Genomic DNA, 27,989 nt, shown 5'->3' with positions numbered 1-27,989 from the left:
TATATTTTAGATTCATTGCACACTAACTGAAATATTTCAGGTCTTTTATTGTCTTAATACGGATGATTTTGGCATACAGCTCATGAAAACCCAAAATTCCTATCTCACAAAATTAGCATATCATTAAAAGGGTCTCTAAACGAGCTATGAACCTAATCATCTGAATCAACGAGTTAACTCTAAACACCTGCAAAAGATTCCTGAGGCCTTTAAAACTCCCAGCCTGGTTCATCACTCAAAACCCCAATCATGGGTAAGACTGCCGACCTGACTGCTGTCCAGAAGGCCACTATTGACACCCTCAAGCAAGAGGGTAAGACACAGAAAGAAATTTCTGAACGAATAGGCTGTTCCCAGAGTGCTGTATCAAGGCACCTCAGTGGGAAGTCTGTGGGAAGGAAAAAGTGTGGCAGAAAACGCTGCACAACGAGAAGAGGTGACCGGACCCTGAGGAAGATTGTGGAGAAGGGCCGATTCCAGACCTTGGGGGACCTGCGGAAGCAGTGGTCTGAGTCTGGAGTAGAAACATCCAGAGCCACCGTGCACAGGCGTGTGCAGGAAATGGGCTACAGGTGCCGCATTCCCCAGGTCAAGCCACTTTTGAACCAGAAACAGCGGCAGAAGCGCCTGACCTGGGCTACAGAGAAGCAGCACTGGACTGTTGCTCAGTGGTCCAAAGTACTTCTTTCCGATGAAAGCAAATTCTGCATGTCATTCGGAAATCAAGGTGCCAGAGTCTGGAGGAAGACTGGGGAGAAGGAAATGCCAAAATGCCAGAAGTCCAGTGTCAAGTACCCACAGTCAGTGATGGTCTGGGGTGCCGTGTCAGCTGCTGGTGTTGGTCCACTGTGTTTTATCAAGGGAAGGGTCAATGCAGCTAGCTATCAGGAGATTTTGGAGCACTTCATGCTTCCATCTGCTGAAAAGCTTTATGGAGATGAAGATTTAATTTTTCAGCATGACCTGGCACCTGCTCACAGTGTCAAAACCACTGGTAAATGGTTTACTGACCATGGTATCACTGTGCTCAATTGGCCTGCCAACTCTCCGGACCTGAACCCCATAGAGAATCTGTGGGATATTGTGAAGAGAACGTTGAGAGACTCAAGACCCAACACTCTGGATGAGCTAAAGGCCGCTATCGAAGCATCCTGGGCCTCCATAAGACCTGGGCAGTGCCACAGGCCTCCATGCCACGCCGCATTGAAGCAGTCATTTCTGCCAAAGGATTCCCGACCAAGTATTGAGTGCATAACTGTACATGATTATTTGAAGGTTGACGTTTTTTGTATTAAAAACACTTTTTTTTTATTGGTCGGATGAAATATGCTAATTTTGTGAGATAGGAATTTTGGGTTTTCATGAGCTGTATGCCAAAATCATCCGTATTAAGACAATAAAACACCTGAAATATTTCAGTTAGTGTGCAATGAATCTAAAATATATGAATGTTAAATTTTCATCATGACATTATGGAAAATAATGAACTTTATCACAATATGCTAATATTTTGAGAAGGACCTGTATATCCGGTTTTTCAGACTTCCTCAAATAGATGACAGCCTGTTTAAACTTCAAGAGATTTCACTGACAAAAGATTTGAAACCAGACACCCAGCACAGTTCAGACATGAGCACTTTTTGAAAGACTTTGAGACAAAGTAAGATGCATTTACCATTTACTCGGTCTTTTATCATTGCTGGATGCAGGAACTCACTAGATTAATGTGCACTTTGTGCTCCTAACCTCAACTGCTGCAATTGCTCTCATTAACACCACAGTCTGCTAATTATTAGGTGAAATCCTTTAAAGCCCGAGTGCTATAGGGGTGTGATTCCATGGATTGGAATTTTATTTTTATTTTAGCACATCCTATTAATGCTTGGTTAAAAGTTCAGTAAAGTTGAGGCCGAACACCCCGGCTGTTGGGTACTAGTAGTAAACAGGGTTCTTCCTGAGAGGCTGAAGGTTCTTGAGACTGTTGGGCTGATGTGGTTGACATGCCTTTTTGATGGCACAAGAAGGTCCAGAAAAGCACCTGCAGAGCACCAGATGAGGGAGATAGATCCAGTTTTTACAAAGGGGGACTGAAGAGTGAGTTTAAAACATCAAGCGATCACACATCTTCTACAGGGTCTGGGGAAAGCGAGCCACAAGCTTTTTTTAACAAGTACCACCTAAGTAAAAACCACGTCCGGCTGCAAGATTTCAGGAAAACATGTAAATACAGGTCCTTCTCAAAATATTAGCATATTGTGATAAAGTTCATTATTTTCCATAATGTCATGATGAAAATTTAACATTCATTTATTTTAGATTCATTGCACACTAACTGAAATATTTCAGGTCTTTTATTGTCTTAATACGGATGATTTTGGCATACAGCTCATGAAAACCCAAAATTCCTATCTCACAAAATTAGCATATTTCATCCGACCAATAAAAGAAAAGTGTTTATTAATACAAAAAACGTCAACCTTCAAATAATCATGTACAGTTATGCACTCAATACTTGGTCGGGAATCCTTTGGCAGAAATGACTGCTTCAATGCGGCGTGGCATGGAGGCAATCAGTCTGTGGCACTGCTGAGGTCTTATGGAGGCCCAGGATGCTTCGATAGCGGCCTTTAGCTCATCCAGAGTGTTGGGTCTTGAGTCTCTCAACGTTCTCTTCACAATATCCCACAGATTCTCTATGGGGTTCAGGTCAGGAGAGTTGGCAGGCCAATTGAGCACAGTGATACCATGGTCAGTAAACCATTTACCAGTGGTTTTGGCACTGTGAGCAGGTGCCAGGTCGTGCTGAAAAATGAAATCTTCATCTCCATAAAGCTTTTCAGCAGATGGAAGCATGAAGTGCTCCAAAATCTCCTGATAGCTAGCTGCATTGACCCTGCCCTTGATAAAACACAGTGGACCAACACCAGCAGCTGACACATCACCCCAGACCATCACTGACTGTGGGTACTTGACACTGGACTTCTGGCATTTTGGCATTTCGTTCTCCCCAGTCTTCCTCCAGTCTCCGGCACCTTGATTTCTGAATGACATGCAGAATTTGCTTTCATCTGAAAAAAAGTACTTTGGACCACTGAGCAACAGTCCAGTGCTGCTTCTCTGTAGCCCAGGTCTGGGGAATGCGGCACCTGTAGCCCATTTCCTGCACACGCCTGTGCACTGTGGCTCTGGATGTTTCTACTCCAGACTCAGTCCACTGCTTCCGCAGGTCCCCCAAGGTCTGGAATCGGCCCTTCTCCACAATCTTCCTCAGGGTCCGGTCACCTCTTCTCGTTGTGCAGCGTTATCTGCCACACCTTTTCCTTCCCACAGACTTCCCACTGAGGTGCCTTGATACAGCACTCTGGGAACAGCCTATTCGTACAGAAATTTCTTTCTGTGTCTTACCCTCTTGCTTGAGGGTGTCAATAGTGGCCTTCTGGACAGCAGTCAGGTCGGCAGTCTTACCCATGATTGGGGTTTTGAGTGATGAACCAGGCTGGGAGTTTTAAAGGCCTCAGGAATCTTTTGCAGGTGTTTAGAGTTAACTCGTTGATTCAGATGATTAGGTTCATAGCTCGTTTAGAGACCCTTTTAATGATATGCTAATTTTGTGAGATAGGAATTTTGGGTTTTCATGAGCTGTATGCCAAAATCATCCATATTAAGACAATAAAAGACCTGAAATATTTCAGTTAGTGTGCAATGAATCTAAAATATATGAATGTTAAATTTTCATCATGACATTATGGAAAATAATGAACTTTATCACAATATGCTAATATTTTGAGAAGGACCAGTATGTTTATATTGCCGCTTCCCATCATTACAATTTCTCCATCATTTTCTGTGAGCTTCAGCATCTCGCCCATTAAAAATATACAACTCTTGTGTGAATCAAAGGCAGTTAGAGACCATTAAACTGGCCAAATTGATTACTGGCATGCAGTGTTGGTGCATGGTACTTGAAATATTATTTCCTAGCAGATATTGCATCCTACGGAGGGGGAATGATTGTTTCCTACTTATTGGTTTTGCCCTATTAAGGAAGTTATACTGTAATATTGTAACATATATTTTTTTCTTTAAAACAGCAAGAACCGAGTCTTTTAAAAAAAAATGTAGCTGCATTATCGTAAATAGTTTAAAGTACTTTTCTTAGTATCAGTATGGAGTTTGACCCTAGCAGGAAGTAGCCAGGGTTATTAAATGCACTTCTGATGGTTTGAGTCTCTTTAAATCTTTCACACACACAGATCATTTGCTTTTCTGCTGTGAAATGAATCAGTTGAGGTGGTTCAGGTATGTGATCAGAATGCCTCCTGAAGACCTCTGTGTGAATGGTTTCCTGGCACATCCCACTGGCAGGATAAACTGGAGCAGAACTCCCTGAGGAACTGCCTTCTGGCCTGGGAACATTGGGACCCACTAGAACAGGGGTGTCAAACTCAAAACACATTGGGCCAAAGTAAAGACTTGGACAAAGTTGCGGGCCAACCTTGACATTTATTGAAAGAAATGTTATTCTCTTTGGTTTCAGCTACATTGGCAACGCACACAGACAAACAGGCCTGTGCTTTACATCTTCTCCAACGGACACCCTGCCTTCCACCCATCTAGAAAGCTTCTGTTTTCACCTTCGTTTGGCTATTATTGGGACAGGTGGACTGCTGTGCTTGATAGTAGCATGAGGTCGCTAATGAACGTCAACAGACGATGGGGGGGCTTGTGGATCCTAAGGGACACGCCAACGCACCAGCAAAGCATTCTGGGATTTGTAATATAAACTGTCTACCGGCAGGCCAGCTCTACTACCATCGGATCGGTTCCCACCACTGACTTTTAGACTTTTAATATGAGTGAAAATTGTCAAGGTAAGTCCATCTACCAAATTTTTAAATTCAGATTTTCTGCAGTAGAAAAAGCCTACATTGAGACTGGCTTAGAAAATTAGAACAACAATGTTCACACATCATCTCCAGTCGTTTCTTGTTTGTAGAGCAACCCAAGCTCAGACAAAAACATTAGGGGAATAAAACCGCTAAATGGCTCAGTCTGTGTCCTTTTATCAGTGAAATAAACCCCACCGACTGTGCCTCGGTCAGTGGGAGATTTACCACTGCTTTTAGAAGCCATAGCGATCCCTCCATCCCGCTGAGCACACAGCCAGAGAAAAAGCATTACAGATCCAGGATCTTCACAGAGCTATCTGGCTGTGTTATACCTTATTCAAAATAATGGGAAACTACATCTTGTGCAGCCTCTGCTGAAAACTTGGAAGTAGTTTCCCGAAAGAGATGGAAAACTCTAAAAGATATTCATTTACCTTAATCAAATCAATTCTACCGTTCAGGATTAGTTTACAAAATATACTGAGACACTTGTCGATGAGACTCTCCTAGCAGATATTAAGTCATTTCCTGCCAAGTAAATGACCATTCTAACTGCTTTTACACAGCTTAAGAGAATTTATATCAACCTTTTTGGGTTGGTCGTAAAAAGGAAGCATTTAAGCCAAATTTAACCCTAAAAGGTTTTTTTTACCATTTCCAAAACCCTTATCAGTTAAAATCTAGTTTGAATCTTAGTATGCCATTTTTCAAATAACTGTACAATACATATATTTTTACTTGTGTTGTAAATTTTTCCTTTACTTTGTTATAATATTTTTACCTTTGTGTTACTGTGCACGCTTTAATTTGCCTGCCACTTCGCTGCTGGTACACCTGAATTTCCCCACTGATGAAGAATAAAATGTTATTTCTATTCTATTATATTCTAAATAACTACACTGAAAGTGCTCTCTGAAATAACTGATGAATTGCTTATCCTCTAATTGGTGCATGATGATCTGCTGCCAAGACGAATTAAATTCTCTCAAAGCATTTTAAGGTCTTTCTTTTTTTTTTTTAAACCTCCATTTGTTCATCAGGCATCTAACGATGAGTCAAGCACAGACATAAAAAGCTGAAACAACAAAGGCTGCTGCTCAGCTCGTGCTTCCCTTAAAGCCCTCAAAAGAATAAAAGAGCAACTCCTTTGAGTATTTTACAATAAGTGAGCATTTAATGTTTGAACCTGAAGTCTTGTCCCTAATGATCAGGAGTTCGAACTGGAGAAAAACGTCCTTTTCCAAACGCACTAAGAGCAACCCAAACTCATGTTACAAATAAAGAGGTCAAACGTGATGCACATATTTTCCTTCTGTTCAATTTCAGAGTAATTGCATCTTCTGCTCAGACATGATTGGATTGTTCATGCCTTCTGAAGTTTTATTGACAAGTGAATTTCTGCAATGAGTAAAGGCAGGGAAAAGGTATAATCATTTTCTTTGTAGAAACTCTGAAGAGACCTTTTGGAGTTGGAAGAATAAAACTGAAGGAGCTTTCCAATGACGAGATTTTCACAGCTCATGTAAAATAGACCTGCACTTATTCATCAATGAAGCCACTGATTATTCACATTATGTTCTGACATATTTTTTCACCTCTGTGTTTCATTTTTTTTGGTATTGTACTTTGTAGGTAAAAGCAGCTAAAAGGACTCAATAGAAGGCCAGTAATTACTGATGCACCGATCAGTTGATCTGGGACCAAAACTGGCTTTTTTTTTTTTGATGAACTCTAATGGTTTTCAGCATTTTTAAATGATCTAAAAAATCTCAGTTTTCCTTAACGAAAGGAGTGCTTCCGACCTTTACTATGATGTTTACAATTAAAGAAAAGTGAAAGAGATACTATATTGGTTGCTGCAGCTACCTGGTAAAACAATTGCTAAGAACTACAATGCAGTTGGGCTAAGAGAACATGTTTCTTGATGTTTAATCTGGACCGAATGAACTGTGTCTTCTGACCTCGCTGGTAGAGCTGGGACCTTAACCCTCTGAATTTGGCGTTCTGGTTCAGAACTTTTTGTTCCAAACAAAAAGTTTGTTATAAACACAGTGGGTTTCTAAACAGAATTGTCATAATATTTAAGAATCAAATAAAAATTGTGGATTATTTAAATCATAATTTCAACATCTTTAAAATATGATTGGGATGTGCTTTGATGCATAAATGGGGATAATTTTGTTTTTCATTTATTTTCTGTTGGATTCAAAGCTGCTGCCTCTACCAAAGAACCTGCAGCTCAATTTGTCCTTTCATAAACATAAAAGAACAGCAGCAGCATTACTTAAGGAGCTATTCTCAATGTTTTCAAGCATGCTGGGGTAAACCCACTGAAAAAAAAAAAACCTAGGCTCAACCCCTCTGTGTACTTAAACTATAGACCGATCTCAAAACTTCTGTTTCTTTCAAAAATACAGCTAAAAAAACAAAAAAAATTGTTTTTATCCGATAAAGTGACTTTCTGAGCAGAAACTGGATTTTGCAGGTTTTCCAGTCTGCTATTAAACATCTACATAGCACCAAATCAGCATTGTGGAGGGTTTTTAATGATAGCAACTGCTTCTGGACTTTGTAATTTTGGTACTTTTAGACCTAACGGCAGCATTTGATACCGTTCAACACAGTGTTTCTTATTTCCTGTTTGGAGCATTAGGCTGGTCTTGTTCTTACCTCCAGGACAGAAGGTTCTATGTTCATACAGAAAACTTTATGCTTTCATCGCTTTTTAGTCTTTTATTATTTATGTCTTGGTTTGATCTGTTTTAATACCGCACAGCGCTTTGGTTAAACACATTTCTTAATGTAATTTATAAATAAAATGGATCTGGGTTTTTATGGCCAATGTGTGTAATTAATGTATTAACCTGATGGAATGAAACAATGGTTATAGTAGCTGAAACAGGGAGGTGGAAACCTGCTATTACAGCCGATCTTTCCATCTGTAAATTGAACAGAAATGAGCTCACCTCCCCAGTTCTCCAGGCTAAAAAGGCTGCTGAAGTTGTGGCTGACGAACGGCGAGATCTTCTTCAGGTCGTGAGTCCGGACCCTTGTCGCCAGAAGCGACTGGTGGGCGTCCCTGAATGTTGTGTCCATTAGTAGCAGACCCTGGTGGGCTCGGACAGCCTTGGCGAACCCCTCGGGGCCGTCGCGCAGCAGGACATCACGAAAACCCACAGGTGGGTCGCCTGAAAGCAAACAGAACAAAACAGGGGAAGAACTGAGGTTAATGAGGAGAGGAAAGCAGGGGACAGAAGGAGCGTGTTCGTTAATATAAGACCAGTTTATAAACAGCTACTGTTAAAATAATGAAACTTTGTTCTTATTGCTCACTAACTGATAATCTAATATCTTACATTAAGATTAGTGTCCCTGCTATAAAACCATACATATAAAAGTAGAACAGAAGCTCAATAGATTTATCTGAGAAGACTACTTAGATTTACCAGAATATTAAGGTACAATTGAAAAGATAATATTAGTAAGATTATCAACAAACTAATTTGAGTATAATTATCAAACTGTAAAGAACAGCCTCCTACTACATCAAGATGGCTGACCATCTTGGAATCTGAATTTGGATTCAGCGTTTCTGGTGTGTACCATCATCAATCAATTAGATCAGATAATGAGGTGATAGCTGCCTGTTTAGAGGTCATCCACCTGCCTGTCAGTGAAAACAAATCATCTTTGGTGTAAATGAGCTTAGTATAGTATGTTTATCCACATTCAACAGAGGCTTCACACACAGGCTGGATGAGCTCAGAAGCAAACAGACAGACATGCAAACTCATCAGCATCTGTGTCAAACAAAGACTGCAGCAAACAAATATTTTATTACCAAAATCTGTCACCTTTGTGCAGCCTTGTTCTTGAAATCAAGACTATTTTCAGCTAAACTGCTTTTTGCTGCCAGTGTCATCTGTTACAGACTATATGAGGTGGTGTGTTGGGACTGGAGAGAGACTGCTTACAATGTCCTCTGCTTGTGACTGTTTTCTGGAAATCAGTCAACATTTCAGTTAATCTGTCCTCATGTGATGCCAAGAACAAGGAAGCAGTAAAAAGATACAAGTCCCATGTGGTTGCTGTTCTTTACAACTGACCCACTTACATATAAACATACAGCCTAATTTACATTGAAAACCTCACACTTCCCTCCTACCCAGTTTCTTTGCATATATTTTAATGCTCCATCTCTCCAATGTCATTCCATCCTTCTGCCCTTGACATTCCTCACAGGTCTGAAGGCTGGTGAAGCTTCACCCTGCAGCTCTAAAAATGCCTGCTAAGACAACCTGATAGAACTCCAAAGCACTTCCTTAAAAGAGTTTAAGACTAAAAACAGCTCATCCTGCCATCTGCTGAGTAAAGGGATTCCTAAATTGGTTTTCCTTTGCAATTTTGTTTTAATTAAACAAAACAGTTAAATTACACATCACAGAATTAAATTGTTTTTAAATATACTGACAATTCAAGCCCGATGAATCCATCATCTTGGAATATCCCCGTTCCATCAGGGAAGAAAAAATCCATTGATGGAATAACCTGGTAATTCAGTATATTCAGGTAGTCAGCTGACCTCATTCTTTGAACACATACTGTTGCTGAACCCAGACCTGACCACCTGCAGCAACCCCAGATCATAGCACTGTCCCCACAGGCTGGTACAGTAGGCACTAGGCATGATGGGTGCATCACTTCCCCTGCCTCTCTTCTTACCCTGATGCACCCATCACTCTGGAACAGGGTAAATCTGGACTCATCAGACCATATGACCTTCCATTGCTCCAGAGTCCAATCTTTATGCTCCCTAGCAAATTAAAGCCTTTTTGTCCAGTTAGCCTCACTGATTAGTGGTTTTCTTAAGGCTACATAGCTGTTCAGTCCCAATCCCTTGAGTTCCCTTCGCATTGTGCGTGTGGAAATGCTCTTACTTTCATTATTAAACAGAGCCCGGAGGTCTACTGTTGTTCTTCTTAGATCTGATTTCACCAAACGTTTAAGTGATCGTCGATCACGATCATTCATGATTTTTTTCCAGCCACATTTCTTCCTCAAAGACGATGAGTCCCCACTATGCTTCCAGTTTTTAATAATACGTTGGACAGTTCTTCACCCAATTTTGGTAGTTTCTGCAATCTCCTTAGATGTTTTCTCTGTTTGATGCATGCCAATGGTTTGACTTGTCTGAAACAGACTGACATCTTTTCCACGACCACGGGGTGTGTCTTTGGACATGGTTGTTTTAGAAATGAGAAGCAACTCATTGCACCAGTTGGGGTTAAATAACTTGTTGCCAGATGAAACATAATCACCCCTGTAGTAATTATCCAATGGGAGGTTCGTACCTATTTGCTTAGTTAGGTGACACTTTTTTTTTGGCCAGGCAGTGTAGTTATGTTCAGAGTCATAATTTATTGTTGCCAAGTAATAAATTTAGCTGCCTGTGTCTGTGCCAGAATCACATTTTATGCTCAGTGCAACCGCAAAAAAATAAATAAATTGTTAGTCCTTCCTTTCAGTCTCCACTGAACTATTTCACTCCAGACACTACTGGAGTCAAAGAAGTCAAAGAAATAGTCTTATTTTTATTTACTTACTGAGGTTTATTTGATAAATAAGGTCAAGTGGTAATGGGCCTAAAATCACATTTTGCTGAAGGCCCCACACATTATTGGGTTAGCTCCAATAATACAGAGCAATTAAAGTCAGTTGATCAAATTTTAATAGGTAAAAATGTATCTAAGGAAGTCCAGCTAATTACTCTGAGTTGTTTACTTCTCGCCAATCCCTCAAGTTTAGGTCAATTTTAATGGAGAGGAAAGTTAACATTGTCATTGTGATTGTTTTTGGTGCTTGCCTTGAGTTCTGCATTTGCTTTTGGATTGACTGTTATCTAGCTAGTGGTGAATATCCTTTGTATTTTTTAAGAGATATGGATGTGTATTGTTTTGTTCTTTGTGTTATTACCTTTGCACCCAGAGACTGACAAGAGAAACTAGAGAAAGTGCCAGAGTGAGCAGCTTCCAGCTGTATGAAGCCTAGAGTAACAGTGGGTCCCTCCCCCACCTGTTGCTGGTCATCCAGCTGACAGAAGACTACCAAAACCTTTCCCTGCAACGTCTGCTCCCTGATGTTTTTACACAGCCACTTAATGAAAAGTCATACAACAAAAAAGTAAAGTTTGAGTACATTTGCTTGCACCAATTTAGATCTTTCAGAGCAATTTTTCTCTGTTTCGCAGGAATTTTTGTTAGAACTAAAGCAAAATTAACACTTAACAGGCAATTATAGTGGATAACTTGTAGTTTAGTCTCTAAATGATGCAAAAGATCACAATAACCCTTTATTTTAGTGTCTAGTTAAGATTCGACTCAATATTTATATTCAGAGTAAGTATTTAAACCGTTTTTTCCCCCCAGAAATATAAAGCATTTTGAAATCAGCAATATGTTCCCATTTATTAAACACAAATCATGCCAGTGTTAAGCCCCGACTCTCACAATGCCAAGTTTGCCTGCAATCTCTCTTTCTTATACTTGTTACGTACAGTGTCATTAAGGTTTTTTAAACTGTAAATAGTGGATTATCTGTTGTTGATGTGTGGATAATTTCTCGTTTTTTGGGTTTGAGGCATTTCATCCTTTTTTTTCCATTTTATCCACACTCCAGAAATACCAAACATTTTAACCGTTCCAAGCCCACTAAAATAGGATAGTTCCTGGGGATTAAACACTGCATGCACATTAGAAAAATGATTTTTGTAAGTTTTAAATACACTGCACCTGGTCAGTAATTAATGTAAAAAAAAAAAAATCCTAATTTTAACTCAAGAACTGTACATGCATAAACAGGGGAGTCAGGTTATTCATTTGATAATATTTTTGAAACCGGTGTTTGGTCACGCAGTGGTAGGCTGCATATGATGGAGTATTGTTGTTCATTTAAACCCCTAAAGCCCAGCAGTGACTCTCGCTAGAGAGGTGATAAGTCGGACCTTTTGTGTTTTGGCCTAAAGCGGAAAGTCTGAAGGCTTGCAAGATGGATCACACCAGTCAGGACTGATTCTTGCAAGTCTCACAAGAACTGAGCTGCTTCCGAAGGGGATTCTTTCTGCAACTCAGCTCAAAAATATCAAAAACTGCCAGATGTTTCTGGAAGCTGATTTTAAGCCCTACTCAAACTTCTTTCACACTTTTTTTTTTTTTTTTTTTGCATATTATACATTGAACTTCTACGTAAGCAAGGAACTTCGCAGCTTAAAGTTATGATCGCACTTAATTTGGAGCTTTGAGCTTAATTTGTTTCAAACCTATTTAAGATGACTTGCCATAATATTATTTACTATTCACCTCAAAATATTTGGCAGCCATATTTTAATCGTTATAGGAGTGTTAGGTCCATCTTCACTCTTTAAAATATTTTTAGTTTTTAGTGTTAAGATGAAATAAATTTTCTTTATCTTTTTTCTGCTTTCAGCTGGTAATAAAATATAAACGTGTATAATATATTGATACTAACCAATACTGCCTTTTTACAAGTTTATCTGAACATTATCTTACAAAGCTAATATCAGCAACTAAAAGTTTAGTGAGAAAAGTTCAACATTCAAACAACAAATGAAAAGAATCAGCCAAGGTATCAGGACTAGAACTAGATGTCTCGTTAGGTGCAATTTCCAGACCCTGAAGATGCCACATTCATCAGTTCAAAAAAGTAAATGGAGGTTAATGTTCGGACATACTCATCAGGAAGGAGATCCTAAGTGTTTGGTGTAAAATTATTCAAAACAACTCCAGAACAAAAGCGCAAGATCTTGAGAAGATAATGGCTGAAGCTGGTAAGAGTGTCACTATCTACAGTGAAATGAGCTATTTTCTGACATGGACTTAAAGGCCACTCAGAGAGGAATAAGCCATTACTCTTAAAGCAACATAAAAAGCCAGATAAATAGGTTGCATATGTGCCCTGGAAACTGACCTAAATTTCGGAAGTAATGCCATGTAGCCTGATGAAACTATAATCTAAATGTTTGGCCATAATGACCATTGTTACATTTGGAGTTGGTAGTCTGTCAAATGAGCAAAATATGCAGAACATATGCTGATCATCAGAATGTGCAAGATACTGAGAGGATGATATGCAAATCTAATTACTTGCCACCTGCAATGCGATTTATCGAAGTTGAAATGGATTTGGACTGTCAGATATAAAAATAGTAGAGACATATTGTCTATCCAGCAATGCCAATTACGAGCAGCAAGACCACCTAAGGTCTGATTTGGAGCCAATCACAAATGGAAGCCATGCCATATCTCCTATGATAAAACAAAGATTCTGGAGTCCAGATCATTCCAGTGCACCATTGCGGTTAGTGCCAAATACAATAGTCTGCCAAAACCTGACCATTCACCGTAGAAGCATGCATAGCTTGTGTAACTGTAATTGCACATCATGCAAAGGACCCAGTGTACTGTGATGTGGATAATATAATTAATAGGGAAGAAGTAATTTTAAAGGTGGATTAAATCCTTTATAGGCAAACTGGATGCTGTAATCGCTGTTTAGCAAGTTAAAAGAATTAAAGTCCCCTTTAATAATTAAAAGGGAGACAAACCTCTGCTGAAGACCAATTTGTCGTTTTTATTGTTAATACTGATTGGCTGCATTTTAGGCTGCAACCGTTATGAGTTAAGCCAAGCAACACTGTTTGTGGCACAACACCGGCGGCTCAGTTGAGGCACCACTGCCGCTAAATAATCTCCCAACTGTGCCCTACGGCGTTGTCAGCCCCGACACAGCACTGACCAGCTGCCTTGTGTGGGTAATGACGGCCCAAAGGCCATAGCTTTCACCTCCTGTGCTATGGCCGGTAAACCATCAGTTTGAGTTCTTTGTTGCTGCAGCAACTCCCGATTAAGGTTATAACAATCGGGACGCCTTCGGGGCTCTGCTGAGGTGTTTTCTGATCTAAGCTGATTTGAGGACTGCTGCGGGGATTGTCGGACATCTGATGAAGATTCTCCATTTAAGAAGAACAGTCACAGTGGACAACTTATAAAAACAGTTTTGAAATAATGAAAAAAAATGTTAGGTCTTTTTTTTTAACGTAACACAAAGCACATTCATGTTGCATTAAATAATTGTGTCCAAACTGTGCCTGATGACAGTCAGTGGGCACAAGCAAAAATCTGATTTATATAGGGCAGTCTGCACCTGTTATTTGCACAAGCAATCTTAGTAGGTCACCCCACACGTCCACTATTTGCACATGCAATTTAGTGATCTTTATTTGGGATTTTAGTAAATCAGGCCAATAGTTGTTAGATATTCTTGACTGAACAAGACAGCCAGACCTATGCTGACCACAGCGCACTAGCAGCAAATACAGATGTTTTCTTTAAGCAATGTAGAGCAAATGGATGAACCGAGACAGAGGTGAACTACATACCATCCATTATGAGTGTTTCGGGGAAAAAAAGGCAGGATCTGCTCCCTGAGGAAAGCCAGGATGGGGAATGGTTGAACACTGAATGAACATTTCTAGTGAGCTTTCAGCACTCACATACAGCACTGAAACACAAGATAACTGCTAAAAGCATCCACAGAGAGAAACAAAGACGATACAGGAGTTCCCATGAGAATTGCTGGTATTTCCAGTTCATTACAGTTTTAGATTTTAAAACAAACACGATAGACATCGCACAGTTCTCGCTGTGTGATCCCAACATGTTCCACGTCTGCATCTTAAACCATCTATAACCTAAGGCAACAAGCTGGAATCAGCATATGGATTCATTCTTCCTTTGGAGTGTACAAACAATCAGTTCAGGGGTCCCCAACTCCAGTCCTCAAGAACTACTATCCTGCAACTTTTAGATGCATCCCTTCTCCAACACTGTAGGAGTGGAGATGCTCTCGCTGTGGCCTCAATAATGTGGGAGTTTGGTGTAGCTGGAGATCAAAAAATATATGCTGCAGTGTCAGCAGTATAAGAAGATGATGTTGAACCAGTTCAAGGAGGATATACACATACAGCAACAGCGGTATAAGAGGCAGCCTATTTTTCTTGAGATTGTACCCCTGGAAACTCTACCATACTTAATAAGCCGACTAAAGAAAGAAAGGCTAGATGAGCTCCATAGTCATCCTGCTGCTACAACAAACTTATCAAGAATATCAGCGTCCTCAGAGAATATGAGCAGGAATGATAATTTCTCTTTCATGTAATTTCTTTCTGTGTCACCACTTGTGCCTCTATGACACTTTTGTCTCAGTACAATGAAGTAGAAAAGGGCTCATATGCTCTGGGACTGCAGTGTCTTCACATGAAATGAACTCTACATTTGACAGTATTCCAGAAAACATCAGCATTGGAGTGAATTTATATGTTGTATTACGAAAATACAACAAATGGTAAAAAGATACAAGTCCCACATGGTCCCTGTGCATGGCCACTGACCCACTTGCACATAAACATCTCTCATTTCCATCGAAAGCCTCCAAGACTCCCACTCCCTGTTACTCTGCACACACTTCACTTCTCATGTGACTTTATTCCCTCCTCTTATTGCTTTAATAAAATCAGGTGCATTTAAATAGTTAGCCCTTCACATGTTAAAAACAGCTAAAGGTTAGACAGGAAAGCTCTTTTTCTACATTGTATTAACAAGGATTAAATAATTCACCTGAAATTTTAAAGTATGAGCTGGTGAAAACCTTTTCTCACAATGGGAGGCGTTTAAGAGAGAAAAACACAATTCAAGTAAATACGAATCCGTGTTCTCAGGCTTTAGGAAGCAAACCCTGAAACTGACCCCTTTTTAAGATTTCCAACAATGTTTGAACCAAAGAAAATAAAAAAAATGCACAAAGCCAAAGAAAGTGTTTGAAGACTGCAAGAAAAAAGGATCAAGAACTACAAAGAAGCAGATAACAAAAAAAGGTAAAATCAGCACACTTCAAAACCTTTTACTATTTCACAAACCCCATCCTAAACTGACTGGGAGGGTTAGAGACATCTGGTGATGGTGTAACCTGTAGATGTCCTCCATTAAATAAACCCTGAGAATAATTGTAATAATTGATCAGCCTACAGAAGAAAGGTTTCAGATCACAAATCCTAATTAGAATATAATTGGACCTTTAGTAGGAAACAGGATGCGTCAGGACAAACAAGCAATTATTCCTCCTCTCCTCTGAGGGTTAAAGGTGTATTTTTTGTAATTTTTCTCCATTTCTTCTACTTTTGTACAGACATAATAATTAGGGGTGCACCGACTGAGAGGGCTGACTGACCGACCCACCCGCCAGGTCATGTCTGCACATGTGTGGTTCACACAACTGTTGACTGATTGACCAGAAACCTGCAATCTGTGCACCCATAATATTAATAATAATAATCATAATAGAAAAACCTTATTGTTGTCCCCCTAGGGATTTATGTTTTGCAGGAACATACTCAGGAACGCATAAACTTGTCTGAATAATGACCTGAGGAATACATGACAATATGATCCTTTCTTTTTGCAAACTACGTCCTTAACCAATTTTTAAGTCAATTTAGATTTTTTTTTATTATTATGTTTTTTTGTATTTACCATTTATGTTTTTACTGTAGACTACTATAATTCTTATCGTAATAAACTAAACACCAAACTAAGGAGGAGCTTTGGTCAGATGAGACAATAATTGATTTTTTATGCAAAACTAGGTTTTACAGACGATGAAACATGGCAGTGGCAGCATCTTGCTACGGGCATCCGTTTCATCAGCAGGGACAGGGCAGCTGGTCTGAATTGATGGAGCTAAATTTGGAGCGATGATGGAAGAAAACATATTGGAGGCTGGACAACACTTGAGACTCGGGCGGAGCCTCACCTTACCGCAGGACAACAACCTTGAATCTGTAGCAAGACTTGAAAAGACACTGTACATCCAATCTAGGTTTGAGCTTATTGCAAAGCAGAACTATCTAAAAAAATCCGTTTGTAGATGTCAAAACTAGAAAAGACATGCCCCCCATAATTGTTGGAAGGGTAATTGAAGTGGAAGGCAGTTCTACAAAGTACTCAGGGGAGCTGAACCTTCTGCTTCACAGTTACGCACTATTTTGTGTTAGTTACATAGAAGCTCTACAAACAAAACACAAACGTGCATGGTTGTAACTCGATAGAATAGCTAGAAAATGTATGAATATGTTTTTACTGTACATCTCTTGCTCCATTACAGCTCTACTCCTGCTTCCATCTCCACCAGACCATTTTTCCTCCAGAGATTAAAAGCTAGCCTGTGATTCTCCCATCACAACCTGTTTCTCCTTCCATGTCTGTCCTTTTCTCCCCTCCACGCCTCTCTAGACAGAGTGTGATAATACAGGCCTAATCCCTCTCTTCTCCCAATCCCTCCGTCAAATGAAAGAAGGGATATAAGCATATTACAAATCTCATTACCAGGCTTTAGGTATGCCTGTGTGCGCTGCCTGTGCTGCATACAACTACCTCATCAGCTGCTTACAGTAGGTGAGCAGGGGGTCTGTGCATGAATGCTGACGATAGAGTGTTGTGGAAAATTCTTTTAATGCTCTGACCTTCTTTTTCACCCTCTCACCTATGACCTCTGTGTTTGGTTACTTAGAGGAGATGGGCTCTAAATTCATTATCAGGAGAGTTTATGGTTAACACTCCCTGAAGGGTTGTATCTCAAGGGATGGTAGACGGGTGCCCTCATAAATAACTTTGTTACCTCTGACCCGGGGAGGGGTCTATATTTCCAAACTCTTACGTTGAGATGCTGGTATAAATACTGTCTGTAAATTCTGTACGGGGCTCTGCTTCACTGACTCGCTCAATGACAGGGTCTTCAAACGCTGTATGCCTTTGAATAAACTTATAAAGACAAAGTCCGGTCTTTCTCTTGTTAATGAGTTGTCTTCTCTCCCACAAGTGTTTGTCCATTGTGTATCTATATCGGTTCAAGTGTTTTTAATTTGTTCCTGTGTGTGTCTCTTGCAAAAAGTGAGACAGGCAATATATGCTTTAAATACTAAAAATAACCAGCATAATAAAGATAAGAAAAATTGTTTCATACAGCTCAAAATGGGCAGACGTTTAAATTTATAGCACATTGCAAAATAAGGATAAAAAAAAAAAAGCTCATTAAAATGAACAAAGAAAATCATCACAAATAAATGCCATGTTGTCTAACTTGGGAGTCAAACTTTCTTTCAATGTTTTAAAGTGTTCTTCATGCTTATTGAAGAGGTTTGTTTTGGATTTTGGCTGCTTTTTAACCTATTTTCACCCCAGTACCTGGCCACAAGTCTGCTCTATATCAACCACAAAGACTGTGATGGAAATTTCATCATCTGTACCCGTCCACTCAGGTCCACGAGGACTCGCTGCAGATGTAAACGTGTGTGTCAACTCACAAAAGAAGAAAATAACTAACATTGATGCTTGGTTTTAAGAAAGAGTGTGGGAAAATTTGAAGTCTGCCTTGTTAGAACAATCCCTCTCTAAGGGACCAAAAGGACACAAAAAATGCATTGATATCCTGGTGAGAAATCCCTCAAGTCCCTACTTTCAGTTCTTTGCGTCTTCTCTTTTCACATTGTTGCGTATTTGCCTTGTAAACTATATAACCAAAAGCTGCTTTATTTTAGTCTTTGGACCCTAATGTGCCATTGTAGATGAGGGCTTTTGAAGCGTTGGCAACCTGCTGAAAGACCTAGACAAGGTCTACCCAATACAGACTGTTGTTACTGTTAGCAATGCTAGCTGCAAAAAAATCACACAATCACTAATAAAAGTTTTTAAGAGCAGTTTAAAAATCATATGATTGTGACAGTTTTTTACTTAGTTTCATTGAAACCGTAAACTTTGAGCTGCTTGGCGTCATGTATCTTTGTGTGTTACGTATATACCTACAAAATACAAAAGAGCTGTTACCGTTAGTGACACCAACTGTCCCAAAAGGTGCCAACAAGTAACAAGCATAGTTAAAAAAAGTTTACAAAAAGTCAACAAGATATGTTTTAGACTTGGTTCAATTAAAACCGTAAACTCTGAGCTGCTCTGTGCAAATTCTCAGTCTCTTGCATGCATATTTATATGTATATATTTTGTGGATCCTCGCGTTTAGACCCACTTAAAGCGTCTTTAATATGCCAACATACACGGCAAGATAGAAAACAACGCAAGCAGCTTGAGGTATGTGGGTATAAAGTGAGGTCCAAACAGCATGCGTTGACGAAGACGTTAAAGTATGTGAAGGACCCTAACTATAATTTATGATTTAGTTGTTCTTTTGTTTGCCATTTTTACACTGGATCCTTAGATACTTACAAGCAGTCAAACATAATTTGAACCCAAAATCATTAAAAGTTAGAAAATTTACCACAGTTCAGGTGTTGTGTCAGATCTGTACTGGTTTTATTTTTTTCTTTCTGTTGTAGCTATTTTTCTTTAGTGTTATTTTATGTTTTTTCAAAGAACAAACTGAAAGAACTTCAGAAAGCCTGCACAAGTGTTCACTTAACCACTAAAAAAGTAAATTTTAGTACATTAAACTTTGCATGACTTTAAAAACTTCTTTATGATATTGTTGGCTTTTAGAAAGAGGGAAGAACAACCTCAGAGCTGCACTCCACAGTTTTTAAAGTAGCTCAACAAGCTCAAGGAGCCCAGTCAGCTCATCGGCTCTTTCTGCAAGACCTCAGCAGTGCAGAGCAGGAAGGAAAGAGGAGAACTTCTGCCTGCGAGAACAAAGAGCTGTGATCACAGCTCAGCAAAGCACTAAGGGCTAAACCCTTCCCCTCCCAGAGAGCTAAACCGAGGTGTTCAGGAAGGCCTCTCTCTGCCTCCAGCTATTGGACGGCTCAATGAGCCCATTTGTCTTTTGGTAGGTACTTTCATTCAAAGTGGATCTACAAATGTTTACATTTTTTTAGCCATGGTGGCCTCTGGGAAATGAAACCCCCTCACCCTCACTTACAGCATATCCATTTCTTCTACAGTGAAAATTCAGTTAATTAATTATGGATAATTTATTGTAAAATAATTTGTAATTCAGTGACATCATCATATTATGCAACACATTTTATTTATATATTACATGAACTATGCATGGTTATAAGGGAAAATTAATCTGATTGACATACCCATGGTAACAGCTGGGACAACTGGGTCTGTGGAGGACGGCTTTGCCTTGACTGGAATAGGTGTGGTTGGTCCATTAACCATCACGTGTCCTGCATACCAAAATAATAAAGACTATTTAAATGCAGTTTAATACAATGCACATAAAATAAACAAGCCAAGCTAAAATGCAGAGTAATCCATATTACAGTCCCTCTTGGCATAATCCTTCATTTGTAGGGTTAGAAGGATTCGGCACAAATATTTAATTATCTTACCACCCAAGGCTTGCTGGAAGGCTTTCTATTTATACCATTGATATGTTTTTGTAAATCAGGTTTTAGTTTTTGTTGGAAAAAATGAAAATATTTAATCTACAAGTAGGAAAAAAAATCATTCCTTTAGCTCCCACATTTCTGAAGCCATAAATGCAATCATTGGCTAAGGTTTTAACCTTTAATTTCTGCTGGTTCAGCTTTGCAATTTGACTGTTTGAACTAGAAACACAGCAAATATGCTATCAAATTTAAAACAGATCAGAAAAAATGTCCTTGTTTGATCATCATGTGATTATTCTCTCACTGACCGAGGTAGTGCAGCAGTTTCTGTGCTCGGTTCTGAGTGGGTTTGAGGTTGAAGAGTTCTGGATTCTCGTCAATGAACTGGGTGTCCACAGTTGAGTGCAGGAACTGGTTGTTGGACAAGACATTCTGGAGGAATGGCATGTTGGTCTGCAAAAACAAAAGGACAACAAGGAGTCTGTTAAAATGGTTTTAATCAGAGCTGGAACTGATTGAATCCATTTCATCATTTCTTTCATTCAGATATCAGGCAGAGGTTACCAATTCATCCAAACAGGACTGTTAGAGTAATAAACTCAGCAACTATAACAAGCAACAAGGATCTTGAGCAGCAACAAGAAAGCTAACTGGATAATACAAATGTTATTTTATGCTTTTGAGCTTTCAACCATTATCTGAAAGGCAGTGTAAAGGATTTAGAACTGTTGCCAGCCTATTGCTGAAAGAAGGCAGCAAGACTTTCAACCTAGAATATACACAGCGAGTCATATTTAGCAATGCTAATCTTGCTAACCACACTAAAATATGTTTTTTTTAGCTTCACTAATTTATCTCCTTTTTTGTATTGAGACGATTGGTGTGAGTTCCCAACCCCTCGTGTACACAGAGAACATCAATGCTAACTGCTCTAATCGCCAAAAAGAGATGGTCATTTTTTTCTTCAAAGTCACTGTAATATGTTCTTGATTGTGTTTCACAAAAATATTAAGCTGTAATTTTTTTTTAATACAAATGTAGGGTCAGGAAAATACACAAACTGCTGTTAGTGAGCGACAACTGTACTTGCATTGCATAAAAGTTCAAAGTTAAAAAAAAATATCTCCACCTTGTATATAACTGACCTCATTACACTAAACAATTAGCTGTTTGGTATATCTCAATCTCTCATGCACACATGCTAACTGTTCAAATAAAAAAATGATGTAAACGATTTAGAAATGGTATGTTTTTGATTCAGTTTCTCTAAAATAGTAAACAGCTACTTCATTGACGTGTTTGATGCATACTCTCCAAATCTCTCACCTACAAATATGGTGTTTGAATAGTTTATAACCATGAATGACAGAAAATCAACTCACACGTTACCAATTTTGCAGCTGAATGTGTTGACTTTAAATTACTAATGTTTCACACCCAAGCAGCAGCTGCTGTTAAAATTAGCAACGCTAGCTCAATGTCAATGAAAGTTGTTAAAAACCATCAAAATATCACCATCATATGTAATTGATTTCATTTCACAAAAATATTGTACTTCTACTTTACTGATCTGTTTGGTGGTATTTCCGTTGCTGACATTCAAAATAATATCAAGAAAACAAAAAGGAGACTATTTTTTACAGTTAGGGAAGCTAACTATGCTAAAAACTAATAAAAGTTGTTAAACAGTTGAAAATATGTCACAATCATTTGTAAAAATATTAATTTTATTGTTATAGTGAATGATTTTTATTCAGTATAACATATCTCAGTCTCGCAGGTCAAACATATTGTCTGGTAAAGGACAAAGAAGACTGCTGTTCCAGTTAGCAAAGCTAACTTTACCAACACCATTAACTGCAAATTGAAACTGCTAAAAATGGTTTAGAAATGTCAGTATCATTTGTTTTTCACCTAGTTTCTCTAAAATAGTAAATGTGTACTTCATTGAGGTGTTTGTCGCATATTCGTCCTACAAACACTATGTCATGACGCTTCTGCTCAAGGATAGTTAGGCATTCATGGTAAAAAGGCTAGGTAAATGTTGTAACTTTCAAGGTTGTTTACTAATGTTTCACACCCAAGCAGCAGCTTTTAACACTACTGTTGAATCATGATGCAGCTACTGTAGCAAGAATGTAGGTCCTAATAACAAAAACTCATTTTGATGCTTATAATGTAATCATCATTCTTTTTTATATATCACACATTAAATGTGCCAAAACAGCAACCGTACAAAGGCCCGTGCGCTTTATTACTATTGGCTTATACAACATTATCAGCACAAAAAAAAGCATTCTGAAGCAGAAGAGATTATTGACAACATATCATGACAAAAAACTAAATAAATCAGAATCTCTTCCATTAAAAACAGAGATGTATTGGAAGTATTTGTTCTATCAACTCAAACAACAGCTCATTGTGTATAAAGCAACTTCAGAAAATAATGATGCTTCTCTTTTGCACTGTAACCATATGAAAACATGCATTTATTAGACAAGAATGCTTCATTTGAAGTTCAGACAAACAAAGCATATTCCATCTACACATTGGTAAACAAACCGTAGCGTCACACAACCTCATTTTAATCCTGACAACTACTGCAGAAAAAAAACAGAACAGAGAAAGCCAGCTGTTGAAATGAATTACATTTTATTTCTTGTTGGCTGTTTGCAGCAGAATAATCGTTGAGCCAATTTAAATCTGAATTAACAAAGAGAGAGAATGAGTGAGTGAGAGAAAAAAAGAGGAGAGATAAGTAATTGTTCTTCTCATTACTTGATTTGTTGCTGTAAGGCCTTCTAATTGTTGTGGTTAGACTGCACTTAATTGCTGTTAGAGGTTGAAAGTTGAGGTTAAAGAGAGAAAGGAGGGTGACAGAAAAAAAAGGAACAAAGGGATTAACAGAAAGAAAACCAGCAAGCCGAGTAGAAGGATTTGTAATTATTGGAGCTGCTTTACATAATAAGTCTTTAACATCCTAAAGTAAGGAGTTAAAGGAATATAAATTCTGACAGTTTGCCCATGATCCATGTCAGAGTCTGAAATGACATTTTGAAAAAAAACAAAAACCTTTTCATTCATACACACAGCTCAGCGATAAAGAAAGACCCAGAGGAACGGCCTGATGTCGGATGAGAAGCAGCTTCTAAGCTCATATAACTTGAGAATGAAGAGAATTACAGATCAGCTGTAAGGCAGCAGATTCAAACAATCACCACAGGATAAGTGGGATTCAAAAGGAACTTTTAAGCCATTTCCGTGACCTGAAATAACTGCAGGATCAGTCAGCAACAAACAAGCCACAATGATTTCATTATAGTAGCAGCACCATCAGAGTGGAGGGTTTGCTAGAAAAATCAATGGATTTGCATGAATAAAACAAACATGCCAGTAGTTCCTACACAACATATAAAACTACCGACAGTATACTGATTTATTTGCAACATTTGACCTGAAATCAGGCACAACCTGTTGCAGGTTCAGACCTGTATGTTCAATGTACCTTATTTAAGCAATGCAACTAAATCCTAATATGGCCTTTTGCATCTAGGTGTGGGACTTTTATATGTATCAAGGTACACCAAAGTCTTAAAGAATTACTGCTTTAAAAGTGCAAACATTTTTTATGGTTTAAAGTTATTTTAATGACAGACCAGAGAAAGACTCAGAGTTTTCGCTGGCTGTTATTACAGAGCACAGCCCCTCCCCCACATCTTGCTGTACACTACTGGTCAGCTGAGTGAAAGCTCCTACATTATTCTCTCCCATACAAAAACGTGATGTTTGGAAATTTGAAGACTGTTCTTTGTGAGAAACAGCCACCTGTTAGTGTGGTGAAGGAACTCATCTCGGCTGTAGTTGGAGAGTAACCAACCACAGACTGGCTAGCTGAGCAAATAGCCCGAATAATAGAATAGATTGTTTTTATTCCATAGTTCAGAGGTCAGATTAAGACTTGTGTGCAGGAGCCACAGACACGTAGGCCATTCACTACAATGTTGTACACATAGCCTCAGGAATGCATCTCGAAACAAGGTTTTGTGAAAATCCATGAAGCCGATTTTGTTTGACAACACTCCCTACGACAATGTCTCTACAATAACCTTTCCATTTTGTTTGAACTTACTTAAAATTTAAGACACAGCTAATTGGAAATCAATATCTTTTGCTACATTACATGTTTATCTGCCTTCTGGAAGGAGTTTTAAGATCCTTTACTTTGTTTTACCCGATAGATTTCTTGTTAGGGTCATATTCAGTCAGATGCAACAACTCATAGGCCTTTTAACTGTAGACTCATGTAAGACATTTGCAGGCCCTTGTTTAGATATGCAAATTACTAGGGAGATTGTATATTTTTCCTGAACATTGAGCAATTTCCTTCATATTTACTCTACCTATTTTGATAACAGATGAAAAATAATTAAATTTTCAATTCAATTCAGTTTATTTACATAGCGCCAATTCACAACACATGTCGTCTCAAGGCACTTCACAAACGGTCTGGAATGGTGTAAGTAAAAATGTTACAAAGTAAAATTACTGACCCAGTCTTGTAGAACTTAGTGAGGAGTGACTCACCGTTTTACCATCAGCGATGCTCTGTCTTTTTCACAGTTTTGTTATTTAAATCTGAACACATCCTATTAATCCAGGATGCAATACCAGACATGGTGTCACATATTTAATAAGGCGATGTAGAAGGGTGATAAAAGATGAGCATCTAAAATATGAACATAATGTAGAACTAAGTACGAGTGAATAAATATCTAAGCTAAAGTCTATCAACTCTGTTTGACAACTGCAATATTAACATACTTTGAGCTTTTTACCATTCCACTGTATGCAGTCAAACAGGAAGCTCTAGTTCCCCAACAGTAACTCTTTTTCTACGCACACAATGCTGCGTCTCCAGGCAGCTATATATGAAAATCTGGTTTTATAGAGGATATTTTTACTTAATTAAAACAAGATTCAAGTCAAAGACAACCCACTTGAGAGCAAACAATGCTTGTTGGGTCATTTCGTAATTAAATAAGCTGATCTTTAACTTACGACGAAACTCCAATCCAGCCTTTTACATACTTATGTTTCTGCTAACCATGCTGAGAATACCCTGCTGGACTTAAAGCAGAGAAGATCCTCGAACCTTCATGACCCTAAGGTGGTATACTCTAAACAAGTGGCTGTATGTCTGTTTATAAGTTACAGCATCTTCTATATACATGTTTTTCTTATCCACTGTAACTAATCCAGAAAAGCTTTGCAAATAAACTGTGAAAGGTTAGCCTGTGTAGATTGAGTGATTGAAATTGTAAATGAGCAACCAGCTCCAACAGTGATTGTTTACATCTTTAGTTTAAACAATGTGGTAGAAAAAGAAATGGATTCAATATTTCTTATTGGTAATGTAAACCATCACGGCCACACGATCGGCATGTGCTTGTGATCAGGTTATTGACATGTTTTTTTTCTGGCTGTTCTGTGTACATGAAAAATTGAGATCTCACACCAAACATCTTCATAAAAAAAAGGAGTTTACTATATTAGTGATAAACATATTATATAGATGTTTAGATCTGAAAGTGATGACTGACAAAGAGTCCAGATGAGAGAGACTGAAGCCCAACCAAACCAAAAACTGATCACCCTTTTGAAATGGCTGCCATAAATGTTTTTACGAGTTGTAGGTCTCATTACTTCTTGCTTTGTGTGAATTTACGTAAGAGTTTGATTTTTCATTCATGTCTCTGACAAGCTCAGCGTCACCATGTGATTTTAAGAACTTTTTGCCTACTGTATAAAGCTCGGTTCTTGAGTGGTTCAGTGTAAAACCACCAAAACATCCCAGGACTGGTGCCAGATAACTCAGCCTCTACCCACCCTGCCACACACAAGCTCTATAGTGGTTTGAAAAATTGTTGTGCTGAAATTTCCTCGTCAGCTGAGCTGAGGACAGGGCGAGCTGCGTGTCCAAAAGACCCAGATTGATTCACTGAGAGGTGACCAGATCCGGAGCAGTTAGGCATTCTCCTCCTTCTGCAGAAGAGGTTCTGAGCTGAGAAACTAATGTTTCCTGGTGTCCTCAAAACCTTAAAACCCTCTTTGCTTTTTGCTTGTTATGCTTTTCCCTTCAAATTATCGTTTGATTCAACTCACAACTTGGGCCGTGAGTTTTTTCTTTAAACTAAATATGGAGACCAGTATACCCTTAATGAAGATCCCTTTAACCCAGTCAATGGGTGGAAAGCAGGGCACCACCTGGACCGATCGGCAATCCACCACAGTTATTGAATATTAAAATCAGAAAACTCTTCCCTCTTAGTTATAGTAGTACATTGAGTACAATTAGTTTTTGTATCTTTATTTCACTTTTTGTATTTTCTTTATTTCAAATCATTTGGAAACATTGTGATTAATTATAAATATAATGCTCCAATCATTTGATGGATGGTAATTTTTAGTTTTGATAAATATCTATAATTTCTTTGCTTGCTTTAAAGAGGTTCCCCAGCGAGATGGCTGAGAAATGATCCATCTTTCAGAAAGGAGTTTTCATAGATTTCTGACTGATTCTGAGACCATTTATGTACATTTATGTGATTTAATGTAGCTGATTGTTGCAAACTAAACCATGAGTTCATTGGCTTCACCAGTGCCAAGTTATACCAAGGTTTAAAACCAATACGATCATCGTATTTGTAATGAGATACAAGGGAAAATGCTCAAGTAGCCCGAGTTTAACGGTGTCTGTATGGCACAAAGAGTAACACACTGCCAGTCAGGTGGCCTGTAGAAGGTAATCAAAGTGTTACTTTATAAAAAGCAGGATAGAAAAACGCTTTAATAGACTGAATTTGAATAGACTTATTTGAAAACTTCTATTTTTATTGGGTGTTTACACTATTTATACACTAATATGAAATACTACAACGGTATAAATGTTATTTTAGCAGTAGTAGGATTAAGTGTTGCTTTTCTAATTTAAATAAAATGAATTACATCTGGATGGATTTCATTTATATTGTGATATTTGTAACTAAAGGCTGTCGTGCAGCGTCTAGCTGGTCCATACCTACATGCAGCTGCCTTCAGAAACCAATTAGTTTGGTAAAAAAAAAAAAGAAAGTAAAACAAGAAATACACATCCAGAGACAATTCTACACCCATTTCATTATTTAAATTGTGTTTTATGACCATTATCTTTTAAACAGCGGGGCGGCATCCCCCTCCTGAATATTCTTTAGGGTCATTTAACTCCATGATGCTCCTCAATGAAATGAGAGAAAAATAAAACAGTTTTTTCTCCCTGAAGCTGGAAAGTAGCAGCAACTAGTAATAACTAGATCAAGTATTTCATTAGTATCCAATAACTTTTAGGCAGAAATTAAAACTGCGGAAATAGAGAAGAAAAAGGGTTGTACTTGTTTCTTTTGAATAGAGCCTGGGGGCATTTTGAGGTTTTAGATAAAAAAAAATTAAAGAAGACATAATTTATATGTGTGAACAAACCTAATCTGCATAAAGGGAGAAGCAATCAAAAGGTATAAGTAAAACAGGACAAGAAAAGAGACAGATTGTTCAAATCGGAGTTTAAAAGATAGAAACACTATTAAAACGTGACAGGTTTGTCCTTCTCCCTCGCAGCAGCCGATCAATGCGTTCATTAGCATGCTGCT

General features: G+C 38.5%; 1 protein-coding gene across 1 annotated transcript in view; it reads right to left on the bottom strand.

Moving 5' to 3' along the window:
* The window catches only part of pcxb (pyruvate carboxylase b), a 424,891-nt gene that overhangs the window by 72,888 nt on the left and 324,014 nt on the right, over positions 1-27,989 (bottom strand). The window contains exons 13-15 of the mRNA XM_047386393.1: positions 20,616-20,760; positions 20,053-20,142; positions 7,856-8,077 (exon numbers count right to left, since the gene is read on the bottom strand). Coding sequence (XP_047242349.1) covers positions 7,856-8,077; positions 20,053-20,142; positions 20,616-20,760 — 457 coding nt within the window. The remainder of the gene's footprint in view (positions 1-7,855; positions 8,078-20,052; positions 20,143-20,615; positions 20,761-27,989) is intronic.

This window comes from Girardinichthys multiradiatus, chromosome 14 (assembly GCF_021462225.1).
Source record: "Girardinichthys multiradiatus isolate DD_20200921_A chromosome 14, DD_fGirMul_XY1, whole genome shotgun sequence".
Classification (NCBI taxonomy): domain Eukaryota; kingdom Metazoa; phylum Chordata; class Actinopteri; order Cyprinodontiformes; family Goodeidae; genus Girardinichthys; species Girardinichthys multiradiatus.
This window is presented reverse-complemented; position numbering and strand designations above follow the sequence as displayed.